Source organism: Pseudophryne corroboree, chromosome 6 (assembly GCF_028390025.1).
Source record: "Pseudophryne corroboree isolate aPseCor3 chromosome 6, aPseCor3.hap2, whole genome shotgun sequence".
NCBI classification, from domain to species: domain Eukaryota; kingdom Metazoa; phylum Chordata; class Amphibia; order Anura; family Myobatrachidae; genus Pseudophryne; species Pseudophryne corroboree.
Window position 1 is genome coordinate 557434428 of NC_086449.1, and position 18740 is coordinate 557453167.

Below are 18740 nucleotides of genomic sequence, written 5' to 3' on the forward strand. Positions count from 1 at the left end.
GCCCGGTGTTTGTGTCGGCCACTAGGGTCGCTAATCTTACTCACACAGTCAGCTACCTCATTGCGCCTCTTTTTTTCTTTGCGTCATGTGCTGATTGGGGAGGGTTTTTTGGAAGGGACATCCTGCGTGACACTGCAGTGCCACTCCTAAATGGGCCCGGTGTTTGTGTCGGCCACTAGGGTCGCTAATCTTACTCACACAGTCAGCTACCTCATTGCGCCTCTTTTTTTCTTTGCGTCATGTGCTGATTGGGGAGGGTTTTTTGGAAGGGACATCCTGCGTGACACTGCAGTGCCACTCCTAAATGGGCCCGGTGTTTGTGTCGGCCACTAGGGTCGCTAATCTTACTCACACAGTCAGCTACCTCATTGCGCCTCTTTTTTTCTTTGCGTCATGTGCTGATTGGGGAGGGTTTTTTGGAAGGGACATCCTGCGTGACACTGCAGTGCCACTCCTAAATGGGCCCGGTGTTTGTGTCGGCCACTAGGGTCGCTAATCTTACTCACACAGTCAGCTACCTCATTGCGCCTCTTTTTTTCTTTGCGTCATGTGCTGATTGGGGAGGGTTTTTTGGAAGGGACATCCTGCGTGACACTGCAGTGCCACTCCTAAATGGGCCCGGTGTTTGTGTCGGCCACTAGGGTCGCTTATCTTACTCACACAGTCAGCTACCTCATTGCGCCTCTTTTTTTCTTTGCGTCATGTGCTGATTGGGGAGGGTTTTTTGGAAGGGACATCCTGCGTGACACTGCAGTGCCACTCCTAGATGGGCCAGGTGTTTGTGTCGGCCACTAGTGTCGCTTAGCTTAGTCATCCAGCGACCTTGGTGCAAATTTTAGGACTAAAAATAATATTGTGAGGTGTGAGGTATTCAGAATAGACTGAAAATGAGTGGAAATTATGGTTTTTGAGGTTAATAATAATATGGGATCAAAATGACCCCCAAATTCTATGATTTAAGCTGTTTTTTAGTGTTTTTTTAAAAAAACACCCGAATCCAAAACACACCCGAATCCGACAAAAAAAATTCGGTGAGGTTTTGCCAAAACGCGGTCGAACCCAAAACACGGCCGCGGAACCGAACCCAAAACCAAAACACAAAACCCGAAAAATTTCAGGCGCTCATCTCTATTAGAAACCCACCTTCATGCCCTCCTAACTGTAAGCCTGAAGAGGGTTCTCGAACAGCACATATACATTAGCTGTATACTAAAGTTAACCTTTAACTGGCAGTTTCATGCCATGTAAAGTCTGAATTGTAGCACAGACATTGCAGGACAAGTTCTAACATTTCACAATAAAGTCTTAAACATTAATATATTTTTAATGTTCTGGGCCACGCACTGCCAGGCATGCCTGAGGCCCAATATCACCGCAAGCTCTACTGTCTGTCCTAAGTCACTCCTGTCCTAGCTGTCATCACAGCTTGACAATATGGTCTACACTCAATAGAAGAAAAGCTTTCCAATTACTGTATATGAAAATATGGTTACGTATGATTTATTACCGCCACTGAAATATATAATTAACAATAAGACTAATGAACTTATACCATTTTTTACATGATATTTCTTTAAAAATCAGTGTATCAGGCACCTAGACTAGCTGAACCTACTTACTGTTCATTAATTGGCAAACTACAGTACAGCACCCAAGTATTGTCAACTTAATTTGTATTATTTTAAACTATTAGTTTTTCTTTTTATTAATTTAGATAACTTTTTTTTCCCACTTTTTACTGTTTAATTGTTAAAGCTGTTGCTATTTTACATTGCATTCCCTCTTTCTCCACTATTTGTAACCATTGGTGCATTAATTTTTTTCAATACTTACCCTCTGGAGTCCCGAGTCAGCAGCAGCAGTGCTGCTCAAATAACCAGGAAAATGGTGCAGTGACATTTTCCAGGTGTTTTGCTCATGCACAGTAAGGAGGTCACTGGGAAAATGGCCGCTGCACCATTGCATACTAGACTCTGGGACAGCGCTAGGGTCACCTAGTGACCCTAGTGCTCAGAGCTACGGCGCTGTCGGCTAGAGAGGAGGGGGCCCAGTCGGAGCCTACACATGGGCCTCCTCCTCTCTAGATGCAACCCTGTTTGTAACTGTACACTATACAGCAAACAATGGCAGTTTAGCATTCCAAGTCAATGAAACAGAGATAAGTGTTAACTTTACATTCTATCCTTGCAACAGCAATCATAGAACAGTGTCTTAAATGTAAAAATATAAAAAAAAAGACATTTCCCAAGCTGTTAAACTAATATGAGATCTATAACAAGATACGGTAGCTTGAAAATCTCCACTTAAGCTCCAGCTATGTTGCATCATTCAGCTGTTATGGACTGGGTCGAGTCTGTTCCCTTAAATATGTTTTGTTCATCTTCCATGAATTGACTTCCTTAAGAGATTTTGTCAGTTCTGTCGCTATTTTCTAGATTCTATGCTACAACTAAACAAGCCTTGTTAAAACCAATCAGTTTCTAGTTAGACATGGTCAGTACTTAACCTCTGTCATTTGTAAGTCTTTATTAGCTTCAGCAGTGTTGAAGTCTAGCAACATATATCAAAGTTGACTGTCAAGTCTTTTCCTGGAAAACCATTACATCTACTGTTTTGCTTAGTGCTGCATCCACTAGCTCATATATTTTTATATGAAAACTCTAAAGATGAAAAATAATGTGCAGAAAATACATATACAGAGACTCCATTGGACTAAAAAAAACATAGCTAATGTTATATCTATAGAAGCGGAAAAAACGGCTCTACAGATCATAAGTTAATTTGCCAAAACTTCCATCTTGAGCCGTACACTGTTTTCTTACTCTCATGTAAATGTAAAACATTAAAATAAGAAAAGTCTTAAAACTAATCCTCGGCGGGAGAGGGAATACTTATAATCACATGTGAAAGGCACAGACTTTCCAATGCAGCAGCCCTGACCTTTAGATAGGATAACTAAAATTATTGCTAATGATTATCATTATATGTGCATCCCTGTGCATGTATCTTTTACTACCTATTTCCATTTCAAATTGTGTATTTTGGGCCTGAGTTATGGTCATCCCCAATATGTTTCCTGAAAATACATGGAAAAACACAGCCCCGGATCAGCCCCGGAATTATGGCCTAACATTTGTATTTTGGGTTTTAACACATGCAAATTAAGTACTTCAGTTAAGCATAGCAAATTGAAGTGACATCTGCCACTTTTCAATCTTATTACAGTATATTGGGCCTTATTCAGTTTGTTAGCAAACCAAAAAATTAAGCAATTTGATAAAACCATGTTGCACTGCAGGGGCAGATGTAACATGTGCAGAGAGAGTTAGATTTGGGTGGAGTGTGTTCAAACTGAAATCTAAATTTCAGTGTAGAAATTAAGCAGCCATTATTTACCCTGCACAGATACAATATAACCCACCCAAATCTAAATATCTTAGCTGTGTTATATGGACAGCACTGCGGTGTCACTGACTTCTAGAGGTGTGGGAAGCCAGGTACCCTATCACTGTAATTGCACTGTAGTCAGGCTTTATGATCCCTTACCCTCTTGAGCAGCAGCTGCAGCGCCCACAGGGGATCTCTTTATCATCCTCTGGCTCCGACACTGTCCCCAAATGACAGGGGATGCCACCCCCCTTCATTCTCCTTCCCTGAATCAGCAACAGTAGCAGGGGAAGGCAGAAAGGACAAGGGGGTGGATGGAGCATAGAGGCAGCATCTGAGCAGCTGCATGGGCCAGGAGGGAAGAATGTTCTGGGGGACAGACCAGGTGATGGGATAAAGCAGAGTGGTGGGATGGAGCAGAGAAGAGGCAGCAGATGCCCTGCTGCATAGACTATGAGTAAGGGGGGTGGGGGGGCAGAATGTAGTAGATATTGAGGTGACAGGCTGACCGTGGCTACGCTCTTCCAGGCTACAGTGCTCTGGGTTCCAGGCTACAGCTGCTCTGTTAGCCAGCCCCTGGAACCGCTCCTATATAATACACTAAATGATAACTACTTAGTCCAACTAATTGAGGAACCAACTAGGTACAATGCTACAATGCAATCTTAGACCTGGTATTAACAAACAATGGGGATTTGGCATCAGGTATTATAGTAGGGGAACCCATAGGAAACAGCGACCCAATATGGTCACATTCAATATCAGTTTCCATAAACAGCCCTATACTGGCTCAACTAGGACTCTAAACTTTAGCAAAGCAAATTTTGAAAAGATGAGGGTATTTTTCAGGGATATTGAATGGGAAGGTTTGTTTTTAGGAAAAAATACTACGGAGAAATGGGAGGTACTAAAATTCCTGCTAGCTAAAAATACACTCAAATTTATTCCTATGAGTAGCAAAAAAAGGAATAAAAATCATAAACCGATGTGGCTTAACAAAAAGATTAAGGAACTTATGGGCAAGAAAAGGCGAGCATTTAAAAAATACAAATCTGACGGGGAAGCAGAGTCATTTCAGCACTATAAGGAATGTAACAAAATTTGCAAAAAGGAAATAAGAGCGGCTAAAGTAGAAACTGAAAAACTAGTAGCAAAGGAAAGCAAAGCGAATCCCAAAAAATTCTTTAAATACATTAATAGCAAGAGATTAAAGGAGAGTATAGGCCCTTTAAAAGACAAGTTGGGAGTCTTAAGCAAAAATGATAATGACACAGCGGACACACTAAATGAGTTTTTTTCAACAGTATTCACTAGAGAGGACCCATTTCAGGGACTGACACACAATCTCAATAATGAGAATATCCCACTGATAGGTACTTATTTAAGCGAGGAAGTAGTCTGTGACCGATTAAAACATTTAAAGATTAATAAATCACCAGGGCCCGATGGTATTCACCCAAGGGTTCTAATGGAGCTTCACTCTGAACTGGCAAAACCGCTATCTTTGATCTTTAAGGATTCAGTTATATCAGGTATGGTTCCCAAAGACTGGCGTATAGCGGAAGTAGTGCCTATATTCAAAAAGGGAAGTAAAGCTGAACCAGGTAATTATAGACCAGTTAGTCGTACATCTATAGTGGGGAAAGTATTGGAAGGTATTCTAAGAGATAGTATTCAGAAGTTTCTTGAAGTCAATAAGGTCATTAAAAGGAATCAACATGGGTTTATGAAGGACAGATCCTGTCAAACCAACTTACTTGGCTTTTATGAAACAGTAAGCACAAACCTAGATCAGGGTAAAGACGTGGATGTAATCTTTTTAGACTTTGCCAAAGCGTTCGATACTGTACCACACATGAGACTTGTCTACAAGCTACAAGAATCAGGGCTAGGAAGAATAATATGCACTTGGGTCAAAAACTGGTTAGATAATAGGGAGCAGCGCGTTGTGGTTAATGGATCTTTTTCAACTTGGACTGAAGTGCTAAGTGGTGTGCCGCAAGGCTCAGTATTAGGACCGCTATTGTTCAATATTTTCATTAACAACCTAACAAAAGGTCTAGATAGCATGGTGTCAATTTTTGCAGATGATACCAAATTGTGTAAGGCTATAAATACAGAGGAGGATGCCGATTCTCTTCAGAATGACTTAGTTAAATTAGAAGCATGGGCAGCCAAATGGAGAATGCGCTTCAACACAGACAAGTGTAAGGTAATGCACTGTGGTAACAAGAACAAAAATTACACCTACCTACTAAATGGGGTAAAATTAGGGGATTCTGTACTGGAAAAGGACTTGGGTGTCCTCATAGATAGCAAGCTAAGCAGTAGTACCCAAAGTAGGACTGCAGCAAAGAATGCTAATAAGATATTAGCATGCATAAAACGGTGTATTGATGCTAGGGACGAGAGTATTATATTCCCGTTATATAAATCACTAGTGAGGCCACACCTTGAATACTGTGTACAATTATAGGCACCGTACTACAAAAAGGATATCCTGGAGCTTGAAAAGGTACAGAGGAGGGCGACCAAACTAATTAAGGGCATGGAGACGATGGAATACAAGGAAAGGCTTGAAAGACTAGGCATGTTTACATTGGAAAAGCGGAGACTAAGAGGGGATATGATCAACATCTACAAATATATAAGGGGACAATACACAGAGCTTGCGCGGGACCTGTTTTTGGTTAGATCAACACAGAGGACTCGTGGACACTCGCTCAGGTTAGAGGAGAGGAGATTCCGCACAATACGGCGTAAAGGCTTTTTCACGGTAAGGACAATACGTGTTTGGAATTCCCTGCCCGAGGGAGTTGTAATGACGGAATCTGTCAACACCTTTAAGAATGGGTTAGATAAATTCCTATTGGATAAGGATATCCAGGGGTATGGTGCATAGTCATGCATTATAGTTACTATAAATAGGGATAAAATGCAACGGCTGACAGCAGCATCAGTCAGAAATTTTAGTCAAATCATCATGCATAGGAGACCACAAATAGGTTGAACTCGATGGACAATTGTCTTTTTTCAACATCAGATACTATGTTACTATGTTACTACATGCAGTTATTTAAAACAAAAAAAATATTGTCATATTTATCAGGCAGCCTATTTAAATACCCCCAAACAAGCACAGTGTTTCAAGTCTCATCTTCAGGAGGTGGGAGAATCTCCCATTGGACAGAATCCATGTTGTGCCAATCTTCCTTCTGGCTTTGGTTGAAACTTGAAAGCTCCCCATATACTCAAGCTGGGAGTGTCTCAATCCACGTGGCTGTACTTCTCATGGCAGACAAGAATGCCTCACATCTTAAAGCTGAAATGGAAGTGGCCTTCCTTGTGGTTTAGGAAACTGTATCATTTAACACTTTCCGAGTTATAAGCATTTTTAAAAAAACTATGCATTCCAAAGAATGGCTAAATCTCTGAGTCTATAGCATGCCAAACAGTGCCATACATGGCAGGATATAGGAAAGGTGTATGTGGACACATCTGTATATCGGCCATTCAATGGCTGATATATCGGCCAAAGGGTATGTGCACCTTAAGACTCAGGAACAACATTCGGATAACAACATATTAAAAGAGTTTCATCTTCAAATTACTATAGACACTTTTTAATAGCTAAAACATACAATATATTACAATACAGATATTACAAATAAACCTCATGTAGTCCAATGTTTATTAAAGCTCTGTACTTTAGTTCAAATCCATTAATAAATCCACAGAGAGCTAGATTTCATATTAAATATGCATATAATTTCTGCTTTTTCCAAGGTATCTTCAATGTCTTTCTTTCTCCAGTATGCCTCTGCTTTTCTGATACCAATCACCTGAATTATATAAACTGAGCAACAATCACGGCACTCTTATATGTTTCCCCATGTGTCCTTCAACATCCTGAATGTTCTACCTATATATTGGCATTGTAGCAAGTAGATGCAATTGTTAGTATTGCATGTGATGAACTCCATTGTTTTATACAAAGGTATAGCTACCATAGGTGCAGGGAGTGCAGCTGCTATGGGGCCCAGAGCTGAGAGGGGCCCACCTTTCCTGTTCAAAGTTACATATGTTATATACATTTTTCACCATTGGGTGGTATGTAGGGGTTCTTTCAAACTTTTTCCTTGGGGCCTACAATATATCTAGGTATGCCCCTGGACCTGCCCATTGTAGTGTGGTAAAAAATTAACTGGAGGACATTTTAATGTTATATAACAGGGGTGGGGAACCTTTGGCCCTGCAGCTGTTGTTAAACTACACATACCAGTATGCCCTGCTACAGTTTTGCTATTTGGCCATGATAAAACTGTTGCAGGGCTTGGTGGGGTGCGTAGTTCAACACAAGCTGGAGGGCAGCAGGTTCCCCACCCCTGTTATATAATATTAACCGGGGCACTGTAATGAGGCACAGCATGAATGGGGAGCACTATATATCATAATGTGAGGTACTGTGAGGCATAATGTGTACTGGCAGCTCTGAAATGTGACATAGGGTGAACTTAAGCACTACTACAATTCATAAAAGAAACCAGAGCACTATTATGGGGAATAATATTAAATAAGGCTCTACTATGGTTCAGAATATGAACTAGGGCACTATCATAGGGTATAAAATTAACAACTGCTGCATAGAAGTGTCTCTCTAGAAGCTTTGGGACCTGGGGGACCTTCAGAATGTTGCTATGGGGCCCACAAAGTTCTGGCTACGCCCCTGGTTTTATAACTTTTATTAGTTGAGAAAGAGGTGAATTGTTCAGTTTTACTTGGTTGAAAATAAATGCTAAACCAGCATGTTGTCGCTTTGAAGCTATCAGTCAAAGCTGCCAATCATCCTCCGGCTTTGACAAACCACTCAATATTAAATATACCTCTAAACATAACTGAACCCACCTTTATGTCTGCTTTATGTATAAGGGACACATAATCAATACAGTGTACAACTGATATATAAGATTGCCTCTAGAAATTCAGGAACACTGCAATATCAACCCTAGCCTTGCTCTACTCTAACTTATATTACAATCTAATTCTAATATCTATCTTATTTACTATATAAAACTCCTACAAATTGTATATAACTCCCCTGCAATACAAATTATTTAACTATGCACAAATCTCTCTCAATGCTCTGTATACTCTCTCTCCTTGCTTTCTATGTTTTTTCCCACCATTGTTCCTCTACACTCTCTCTCTCTCTCTCTCTCTCTGGAGATTTATCAGACCTTCAAAAGTTATCTCCCTAGTGTAAATAATATGGATATTACAAGTCACCAAGGACAAGGCTAGTCAGAATGCTTTTTATTAAGGCCTAATTGTCTCTTCTAAAAGTTGACAGTAGGGGGTGCTTTTATAATAATAATAATAATAATAATAATAATAATAATTTTATATACTGTAGTGATTTTTCTCCCATGGGACGGAAGGCGCATTACAGACATCAAAAAACATAGCACATGGTACAAAGGATTTAGTATAATAGCAAACCAAAAAAACACACAGAATAATAACAGAGGGAACATCTAGAGAGTAGGCATATCACAGGGATTGAGTAGTCATTTTGGGTAACAAAATCCATGGGTCAACTATTTCACCCACGAAAGGTACCAGGCGAGGCAGTCATCTATGGTACACTCTGCTGGATTACCCTGGGTGGTATAGGTTACACCTAGAAGAGATGACACAAAATGGGGTGGTTGCAGCATCTTAACACTAGAAGTAGGATCCCATTATAATGTCAGGTCCATGTATTATTCATCCCATTCACGAGCGTACCAGGTGAGGCAGCCATGTTGGCACTCTACAAAGGATTACACTGTGGGAGATAAGTCATACAGGGACCAAAGGTAAATATGGAAAACTAACATGTGTAGTAGTATGATATACCCTGTTTGAATAGATCAACACGTAGTACATCTGGCCCATAGAGGAACCATCTGAGACAGCCATCTGGGGTCCACCACATGGGTTGCTGCTGCCAGGGTGTGCAAATAGTGGAAATATAGCATACAGGGATGCCGGCCCAGGGCTACCCACTCAGCAAATGGATACAGTACAGGGAGGCACCAGGCTGCAGAGGCGCTCTCCCTGCTCTGCATCTCTGTGCTGCGTTTGGGTTCTCTGCTGCTACCGGCTGTGTGTGTGTGTATCTGTCTATGTGTGCGTGTGTGGGGGTGGGGCATAATTTGTATAAATGGCACTTCTGAGGGCATTATATGTAACTGGCAATAATACAGGGGCTATTATGTGTATAACTGGCGCTACTACAGGGGCTATTATGTGTATATCTGGTGTTACTATAGGGGCTATTATGTGTATATGCAGCACTACTACAGGGGCTATTATATGTATAAGTGGCGCTAATACAGGGACTAATATGTGTATCAGCGGCACTGCTACAGGGGCTATTATGTGTATAAGCTGCACTACTACAGGGGCTATTATGTGTATAAGCAGTGCTACTACAGGGGGTATTATGTGTACAACCAGCGCCACTACTGGGGACAGCACTACTATGTGCGGGGTCATGTGAATAAGATTGTGCTTCTGTGTGGCATAATTTGAAATGGGGGTACTATTGTGTGACCACGCCCCTTCCTTGTCTTTTTTGCCGCATGCTGTCCCTTTGTAAAATATGGAAGGATGCAAATTTATAGTTTGCAGGGGGACGCCGAACACCCTAGCACCGGCCCTGCAGGCATAGCATACAGTGGGGCAGAAGTACATGGTACTAGACCATAAGGGGAAAAAATATGCTGGTTTTCCTAATGAACATGTTTAAAACATATAAATCAGTACTTTACCAATTGCCAGCAACATCAAAACTTCATGTGTATACATATATTTTTGGCAAGAATTTCCACTTATATTTACTGCACTTGTATACTGTAATTCTACAGAGTATTTTGTACACAACTGTGCAATCTCACAAGCAATCTCTCTTTCTTTCTCTCTCTCTCTCTCTCTCTCTCTCTCTCTCTCTATATATATATATATATATATACACTGTGTATATATATATATATATATATATGCTGTATGTGTGGTTGCACATTTGCATTGAACATGGTCATAGCAAAATGTCCTCTGGGAATGGATAGAGAAGGACATTGTTGAGGAGTGCCAGAATAGTATGATTAAAACACGTTTGCTGTTGAGAGCTCTTCAGATAGAAAGCATTATGTGGCAATGCATTCATTAGAGCCTAGAGGTTATTATGATTTACTTAACGCAATTATTTAAAAATAATGAATTATAATTTTCCAACTGTCTTCACGTATTTGATTTGCCTACACCCCCATTATGTGTACTTACCAATTTAATTTACCAGTGGAAACATCTACAATCAATTAAAAAATAAAATAATACAGCACTGTGTTGCTTTTTTTGATAAGAAAAATCATTACAGATAGCACTGCCATATTGAGTTTTGCTTAAGATTGTCCTAATGGGCATTTTGTGTTAAATGCACAATACATATAACGGACATAATTTAAAATGATTAATTAGTACATACTGTATGTGTGTGAGGAAAAATAGATAAGTGTTGTACGAGAGATTTTTGGTTGACAATCCTTATGTAAAATACTTTGTTCATCCAGTGACATTGTACTGTTGTCAGCGTTTGCTGATATTTCTTTATGTCAACAATTTGGCAGCTTCAGCTCACCGAAAATGAAGGAAATCTTACTGTACTGTATTACCTCAATATATAAAGTATATATTAACAAGAATTTTTAAAGTATTTATACAGAATCAGATTACTTAATAAACATTGAATAATATAGAGGCCTTGTTTGATATTGCTTGCATATTGTAAACTTGTACAAATACTGTCTGTACTCCAGTCTATACAGTATTTCAAATGGGAACAAAAACATAGTTTGCACATTTCCATACCTGTCCACTGTTTCTAACATTCCAGATAATATAATACTTTGATATTGTTAAAGTTGTTTGCTTTATAATATATATTACCCACTGACGTATCTATAATGGGTGCAGTGTGTGTGGTGCACACGGGACCCTGGGTCCAGAGGTGGCCCACACCGCACCCATTTCTTCTATACTTACCTTTCCGGCAACCATCGGCGACTGTGTGTGGGCCCCCTCCTCTCCTGTAGCCGTCACCGCCACTGCTAGCACACTGAGCGCTAGAAACTCTGGCACAGTGCCAGAGTTTACAGTGCATGCGTAGGACTCCGGAAAAATGGCACGGCGGCCATTTTTCAGAGTCCTGCGCATGCGCTGTATACTCTAGCACAGTGCCAGGGTATCAGCGCTGAGAGCGCTAACAGTGGCGGTGACAGCTACAGGAGAGGAGGGGACCACACACGAAGTCTGCACACAGGTCCCCCCCTCTCTAGAAACTCCGCTGATATTACTACATGTTAAAACATAAAAAGTGTAGACCAAAATGAAACCTAAACAATGAATATAGTAACAAACCATACATATTGTAGCACAATGTCTATCAGAACTTCCTGAATTTCAATTTGGATGATAATCCCAATTTTTTAAACTGGGAAATTATTGACCAACCAGACAAACCAAATGGGTCCATGTGAAAAGAATTCTGAACATGAAATTGCTACTATTTTTCATTTGTGTCACCTATAAATATAAATGCATGTCAATGTCTGTCTGTCTGTACCACTGAAAATAAATATATAAATAAATAAATAACCAAACAAAATATACAGTACTGTGCAAACAAACAAACAAACAAACAAACAAACAAACAAACAATAAGCCCTTACTCTGGAGTATCGTTTCAGAGATGTATCAAAGCCGCAGTTGAAATGCCAGTCAACGACTGGTTGAAATATAGTTTTCACAGTTTCATCACTGAAATCATCTATTGAGAATACATTGAAATGGCGAAGAAGGCGAGGGGTAACCGCATTTCTTCCACCAGCAGGAGGAGCCATAGCTAGCACAATAGATGTGTCCTTGATTTTGATCATGCTTGTGTCTTTCCTGCAGAAACAGATATATCAAATAATTAAATTAGAGATACAGTAGGTGCTCCAGAGATAGATGCTCCGCTACTTACATTGCAAATGCATATTATGAAGACTTATTCCTAAATACTTTAGAAGTCATATAATATTTTACAGAAGTCCAAGCTTTCAGGACTTGAAAAGATGAGCAGTGGCTTAGATATTTGCTGTCAGATAGAGATGATGAACTGCCACCAGCTGTGGAGAATAGGTTATATGCTAAATTAAATACAATATTTCTTTCATATGTGCTAGCTGCAGTAAATTGTGGTGATGGACATTTCCTGGAAGAGCATATAGAAATACACAACAAAGACAGTTTTGTTTATTTCCCCCTGCAAATACCTCCTTCCAACTTGGAGTGAACTGAATTGTCTAACAATAGCAAAAAATGGAACACAAAATGAATTTGAATGATATAGCATTTCATATAGTGAGCCTGTTGTAGGTTTTATGTTTCTCTCACACAGCAGGGGGTCATGCAAGCCTGAGCAGTTACAGAAAATTGTGAAATATAAAATATATGTGCATTCTTAAGTACACTCGGTATATTTGAAGCAGGATGTTCGCTACCAAAATCATTTTATTATAGAAAATCTATATTCTGCCTGCACCATCACAATAACATTAAGCCAGTATACTGAAAGCACAATTCTACTGCTTTTATAGCTTATACTGTATATATTGATTAAGCAGAAGCAACTACATTAGTTCTCTTTAACAGCAACTTTCAGGTATTGATATAATGATTTTACCCACGCATTATCAATTTGTGTCTGGGAAGTTTAATCGTGTAATGATGATATTTGTTGTGAGTATACCAGTTTATATTGGTACAGTATTATAAGAAACAAAATTTTACATGTTTAGATGTCAGACATGACAAATAGAGTAGCTACAGCAGTACATTTTCAGTTTAGCAAGTGGTTTGTATTGTTATTTTGTTCTTTGGACATATCATCTTTTTGTATGAAGGATGCTGCCAGACAACCATCAACATTGCGGGCCCTAGATAGCAGAGCCACATGCTCCACTGGAGTTCAAAGAAATGAGGACGCAGATCCCATCACTAACAATAATAAAGTCCTTTTATGCTAGACCATATCTTAGACACAGAGCTGTGGTCATGTATATACAGTGTGTAGGTCTTTCCCATGTTTGCATGGCTTTCTTCTGGGTGTTCAGGCTTCATCTTACACTCCAAAAACATTGTGGTAGTTTAATTGGCTGGTGACTAAAATAGAGTGACCAGATTATCCCTGTTACCTGGGATGCTCATGGATTACACAGGTTCTGTGGCTGGCTGACTTCAAGCCTACATTTCAGCTGGTTTTAATCAGCCACAGAACCTGTGTAATCCATCAGCGTCCCAGGTAAAAGGGATAATCTGGTCACTCTAGCTAAAACAATTTGACCCTACTGTACTGTATGTGCTTGCATATTATTTATTTCAAATGTAAATTATAAATTCCAATTAAGTGAATGATTCAATACTAATGTATTGGATCTGGGTCACTCCAGTCTCTGCTCCCCATTCAGCTCTATATTTGTCTGTAGTTATCAAGGTTTATTTGCTTCTTCTTTATTAAAGCTACTCCACTCACTGCAATGACCAAAGTAAGGTGACCCCACAATGTGGACTGAAGATGCTTCAAAGGCATTTCTGGAAATAATAAGGCAATTTGAACCACACTAGTTTTCTTCCATTCTAATATGGCCTTGCCCTTTATACTGTAGTTGAGATTGATGGAGTAGGGGCTATACTGTCTTCAGTTTATCCAGCTGTCAGGAAGCTTAATCCTTGTGCTTTTTTTCATGTTTTATACTGTATTTACCATTGCAAGAAATGTAATGGATTATTGATGAAGTCACGTTTGGGTCAGTTACTACAGTAAGTAGGTTGTTAGGTGATCATACTATTTCATACTATTATGTTCCCTGTGAAGGTACCGGATTTAGTATTTAAAGCCCACCATTATTATTGGACCTCCTCACACAGATAAGGAGAAGGTGCCTTATTATAACCACATATCCATTGGAAGATAATATAAAAAAAAAACTAACACAAGCATCCTATGTAACATCACACAATCACCAATGGGCTTTTAACAACAGCTCATCATTATTAGATTATACACCAGTCTCCCCAAATGTCTCAGCAGAGTCCCCAAAACTCATCAGAGGCAGTTACCCCAGTTTTATAAAGTTTCTATCAGGCTCTTCAGAGTCCCGACCGCTTGGACACTGTGCTTCGCCAACATGGTGTCATCCCAACAAATATGCCCTGTTACCTGTACCTTACAGGGATACACCAGCGGACCTTCCAGTGCCTTCAGAGTAACTGCTGCCCAGGCTCTGCTAGCATAAGCAGCTCCTGCAGCCTCTCACTTCTCCTACGCTGCCAAACACAGTTTCCAGGAGCTTTCAGCAACACAGGATTTGGAAAGACTGTTCCCTTTTAAAACCGCATTAACACATGACTAGGGGCATGTTCGTTTCACAGGGTCAGCAAAACAGGAAATCCCAGAGGAGCATGCTGGGAGATGTAGGCCTACTGGGAAGTAAAATTCTAAATAAACAGGAAATTACAAAGTATCACGCTGTGAGATGTAGTAAAACTAGACAGTAACTGCTAGGGAGACAGAAAGTCCCAGCACAATACACAGAGGAAAGGCGAACTCAGATGGTCTCCATTTAGAACAATCAGGTTAGAAACAAAAAGACAACCTCTGTCACAGTCTAAACCAGGGGTGGGCAATTATTTCAGCTGGGGGGCCGCTTAACACTTCCAGTGAATGTTCGAGGGCCACACACATGGGCGGGGACTAATATAAATGACAAATATTTGTAGGAGTAAGTCCTGGGCTGCGCAGAGACTGCACAAAGTAGATTTTTGCAGCTCTGCGTACACATACGCAGCTCTGCGTACACTTGCACGGGTGAATTTACATTCCCCCTGGGGGCGGCGACTACCCGAACGCAGGACAGCAAAATTTGCAGCACAGTGATCAGGTCTGAATCAGCTTCTTAGTCAGCAGTTGCTGAAAAATAAGACCCGTTATAGGGCCCAATTCTGACCCGGTCGCTGCTGTGTATTTTCGCACAGCAGATGATCGGGTCTGAACTGCGCATGCATTGCAGTGCGCAGGCACGTCGGTCCGCCGCGCTGGGGAGCGTCGCGCAGTAATGGGATGGTGCGAACAAAGCAATCGTACAGGCGATCGCAAGGTGATTGACAGAAAGAGGCCGTTTGTGGGTGGTAACTGACCGGTTTAGAGGAGTGCACGGAAAAATGCAGGAGAGACCAGGCGTTTGGAGGGAGGGTTTCTGACGTCAACTCCGGCCCCGATCATCCCACTGGAAGAGTAAGTCCTGGGCTGCGCAGAGACTGCACAAACTTCTGTTTCTGCAGCTCTCCTGCACATGCGATTACCCTCCTCCCCCTGTAGGCGGTGACTACCTGATCGTAGCAGTGCAAAAATCACACCCTAGCGATCAGTTCTGAATTAGGCCCATAGTTTTTTATATATATATATATATATATATATATATATATATACACACAAAGTGTAGTAATCCCGGCACTCCCTCTCCAAATGGCAATGTGCTGCAGTGCCCTCCTAGAGAAACAATGCTGATCCTCAATATAATGGATGGAGACAGGCGGCACTCAAGCAGACTCAAATAGAGTGAAAAAAGCGGTCCGTTTATTGATCCAATATATGGATCAATAAACGGACCGCTTTTTTCACTCTATTTGAGTCTGCTTGAGTGCCGCCTGTCTCCATCCATTATATATATATATATATATATATATATATATATAAATAACTATAAAAACATAGTATTATATACAGATGTGTGTATATGTATATATATATATATATATATACATACATACATACATATGTATACAGGTTGAGTATCCCATATCCAAATATTCCGAAATACGGAATATTCCGAAATACGGACTTTTTTGAGTGAGATTGAGATAGTGAAACCTTTGTTTTTTGATGGCTCAATGTACACAAACTTTGTTTAATACACAAAGTTATTAAAAATATTGTATTAAATGACCTTTAGGCTGTGTGTATAAGGTGTACATGAAACATAAATGAATTGTGTGAATGTAGACACACTTTGTTTAATGCACAAAGTTATAAAAAATATTGGCTAAAATTACCTTCAGGCTGTGTGTATAAGGTGTATATGTAACATAAATGCATTCTGTGCTTAGATTTAGGTCCCATCACCATGATATCTCATTATGGTATGCAATTATTCCAAAATACGGAAAAATCCCATATCCAAAATACCTCTGGTCCCAAGCGTTTTGGATAAGGGAGACTCAACCTGTATATATATAACTGTAAAAACACACACACCATGTGTGTAGCCCCCTCAGCGATAGCGATGCGCGGCCCCGCACATCGCTATCGCTGCTGCTAGATTGCATGCAGGCCAATCTAGCGGGTCGCTCACTTCACCCGCTGGGTGAAGTGATCGCCCCCCCTCGTCTCCCCCCGCACGGTCAGCACAGATCGCGCTGTGCTGAGCGGCAGGAGAAATGTGTGCTGAGCGGTTCGCTCAGCACACATCTCTCCCAAATCGGCCCGTGGGTACTTGGCTTAAAAAACATATCCAGTAATAAAAAAAATAAAAATAAAAAACTGCTGAAAACAAACAAACAAACAGCATCCTGTGTAATGCTGTTATCAATCGTATTCACAGCTCCCCTCTCCCTTAAACCCATATAGTAGTCTCTACCCCCCTTCCCCCACCCCTGAACCCACATAGCAGTCACTACCCCCCTTCACCCCTTCCCCTGAACCTATGCAGCAGTCTCTACCCCCCTCCTCTCCACTCTCCTTCCTCCTCCTCCTCTCCCCCCCGCCCTCCTCCTCCTCCCCCCGCCCCCCCCCCCTACCCATATAGCAGCTTTACCTTAGATGTGTTTTTTTCACTGGCAGATCTGCTGCCCAGATTATCCACCTTCCCTGCCAGATCCGCTGCCCGCTGCGCTGCGCAGAGCCGCTGCTGCTACCCGCTGCACTCTCCTGCCGTGGCTCCGCCCCTATGCCGCCCAGCGCCTGATGTCACAGAGGAAATCCCGCTCAGCAGACCGGGTATTTCCTCAGCGGCGCTGCGTCTCGGAGCTTCGTAGCGCAATGACAAGCGGCTCAGCCGGGCCGCTTGTCATTGCACAGTGGTATGGGACAGCGGGCCAGGCAGAATCGGTTCGCGGGCCGCATCCGGCCCGCGGGCCGCATGTTGCCCACCCCTAGTCTAAACCCTCATATTCCCTATATTATCTCTGTCTCTGTAGATTGGTGCTTATACAGGTTGGATGCAAATCGGATTTACTGAAAAACACTTACTAAGTAAAAGCATACTTGTCTCCCCTTCCGAACAGCCACGAAGCTCCCAAAAATCAGGTGGCACTCTCGGCCACCCAGAATAATGGGCAAGTCTCCTGAAGCTGGCCACTACTGCCACTCAGCCACCCACTTACTGAGTAAAGTAGCTCTACTGGGTGGACGATATCGTGATTCGTAGCCATGCTTCCCCCACTGTACAATGCCAGTACAATAGTTTGCACAGGTATCCTCTCACAATACAAAAATATACTGGTAGGTTAATTGGCTATTAACAAAAAAATTAACTCTAGCGTGTAAGTGTGTGCAAGAACATGTGTTTAGGGCATACTAGATGGTCCAAGTGGGTCTAATCTGCCATTAAATTCTCTGTTTCTATGACTCTTACCCCTCCCACCAATGTCACTGATGCAAGTTCCAGAGAGTTCTATTATACCACACATCTACCTAGGTACAGTTCTTGCTCTGTTTTACGTTGTTTCCAACTCAGAGTAAACCTCATATGAAAACAGAAACACTCCTGAAAATCAAATAATGCTAACATCATAACATTATCCATGATAAAAAAAAACATTATAGTAGAAATGGAAAAGGCAAACAGGGTTGTCATGGCTCATAATTAATCATCAAACACCTCCTCATGATGACCTTCGGGTGAGACACCCACTAGGCATTTTTTCCAGTAAAATTTTTGGATCCATTTTTAAAAATAGGTTTTTAACTTAATTGCATATTTTAAAACTCAACAATTTTTGATGACACATTTGTAAAACAAATCTGTCAGTTTAGTGGTTAATAACTATATTGCCAGGGTGGTCAATTGATCATTAGGACAATACCTTAACTGCTACACATAAGACAATATGAGGAAAATAGCTGTTGGATAACAGCGACACAGTAGCTACTAATGAGGAATGATCACCCCTACATGCTGTTGAGATATGTTTCCTTTACAGCTTTGGTC

General features: G+C 41.0%; 1 protein-coding gene across 1 annotated transcript in view; it reads right to left on the reverse strand.

Moving 5' to 3' along the window:
- The window catches only part of LOC134934622 (dynein axonemal heavy chain 3-like), a 1803147-nt gene that overhangs the window by 602796 nt on the left and 1181611 nt on the right, over window positions 1–18740 (reverse strand). The window contains exon 45 of the mRNA XM_063930015.1: window positions 12159–12378. Within this exon, the coding sequence (XP_063786085.1) occupies window positions 12159–12378 (220 nt within the window). The remainder of the gene's footprint in view (window positions 1–12158; window positions 12379–18740) is intronic.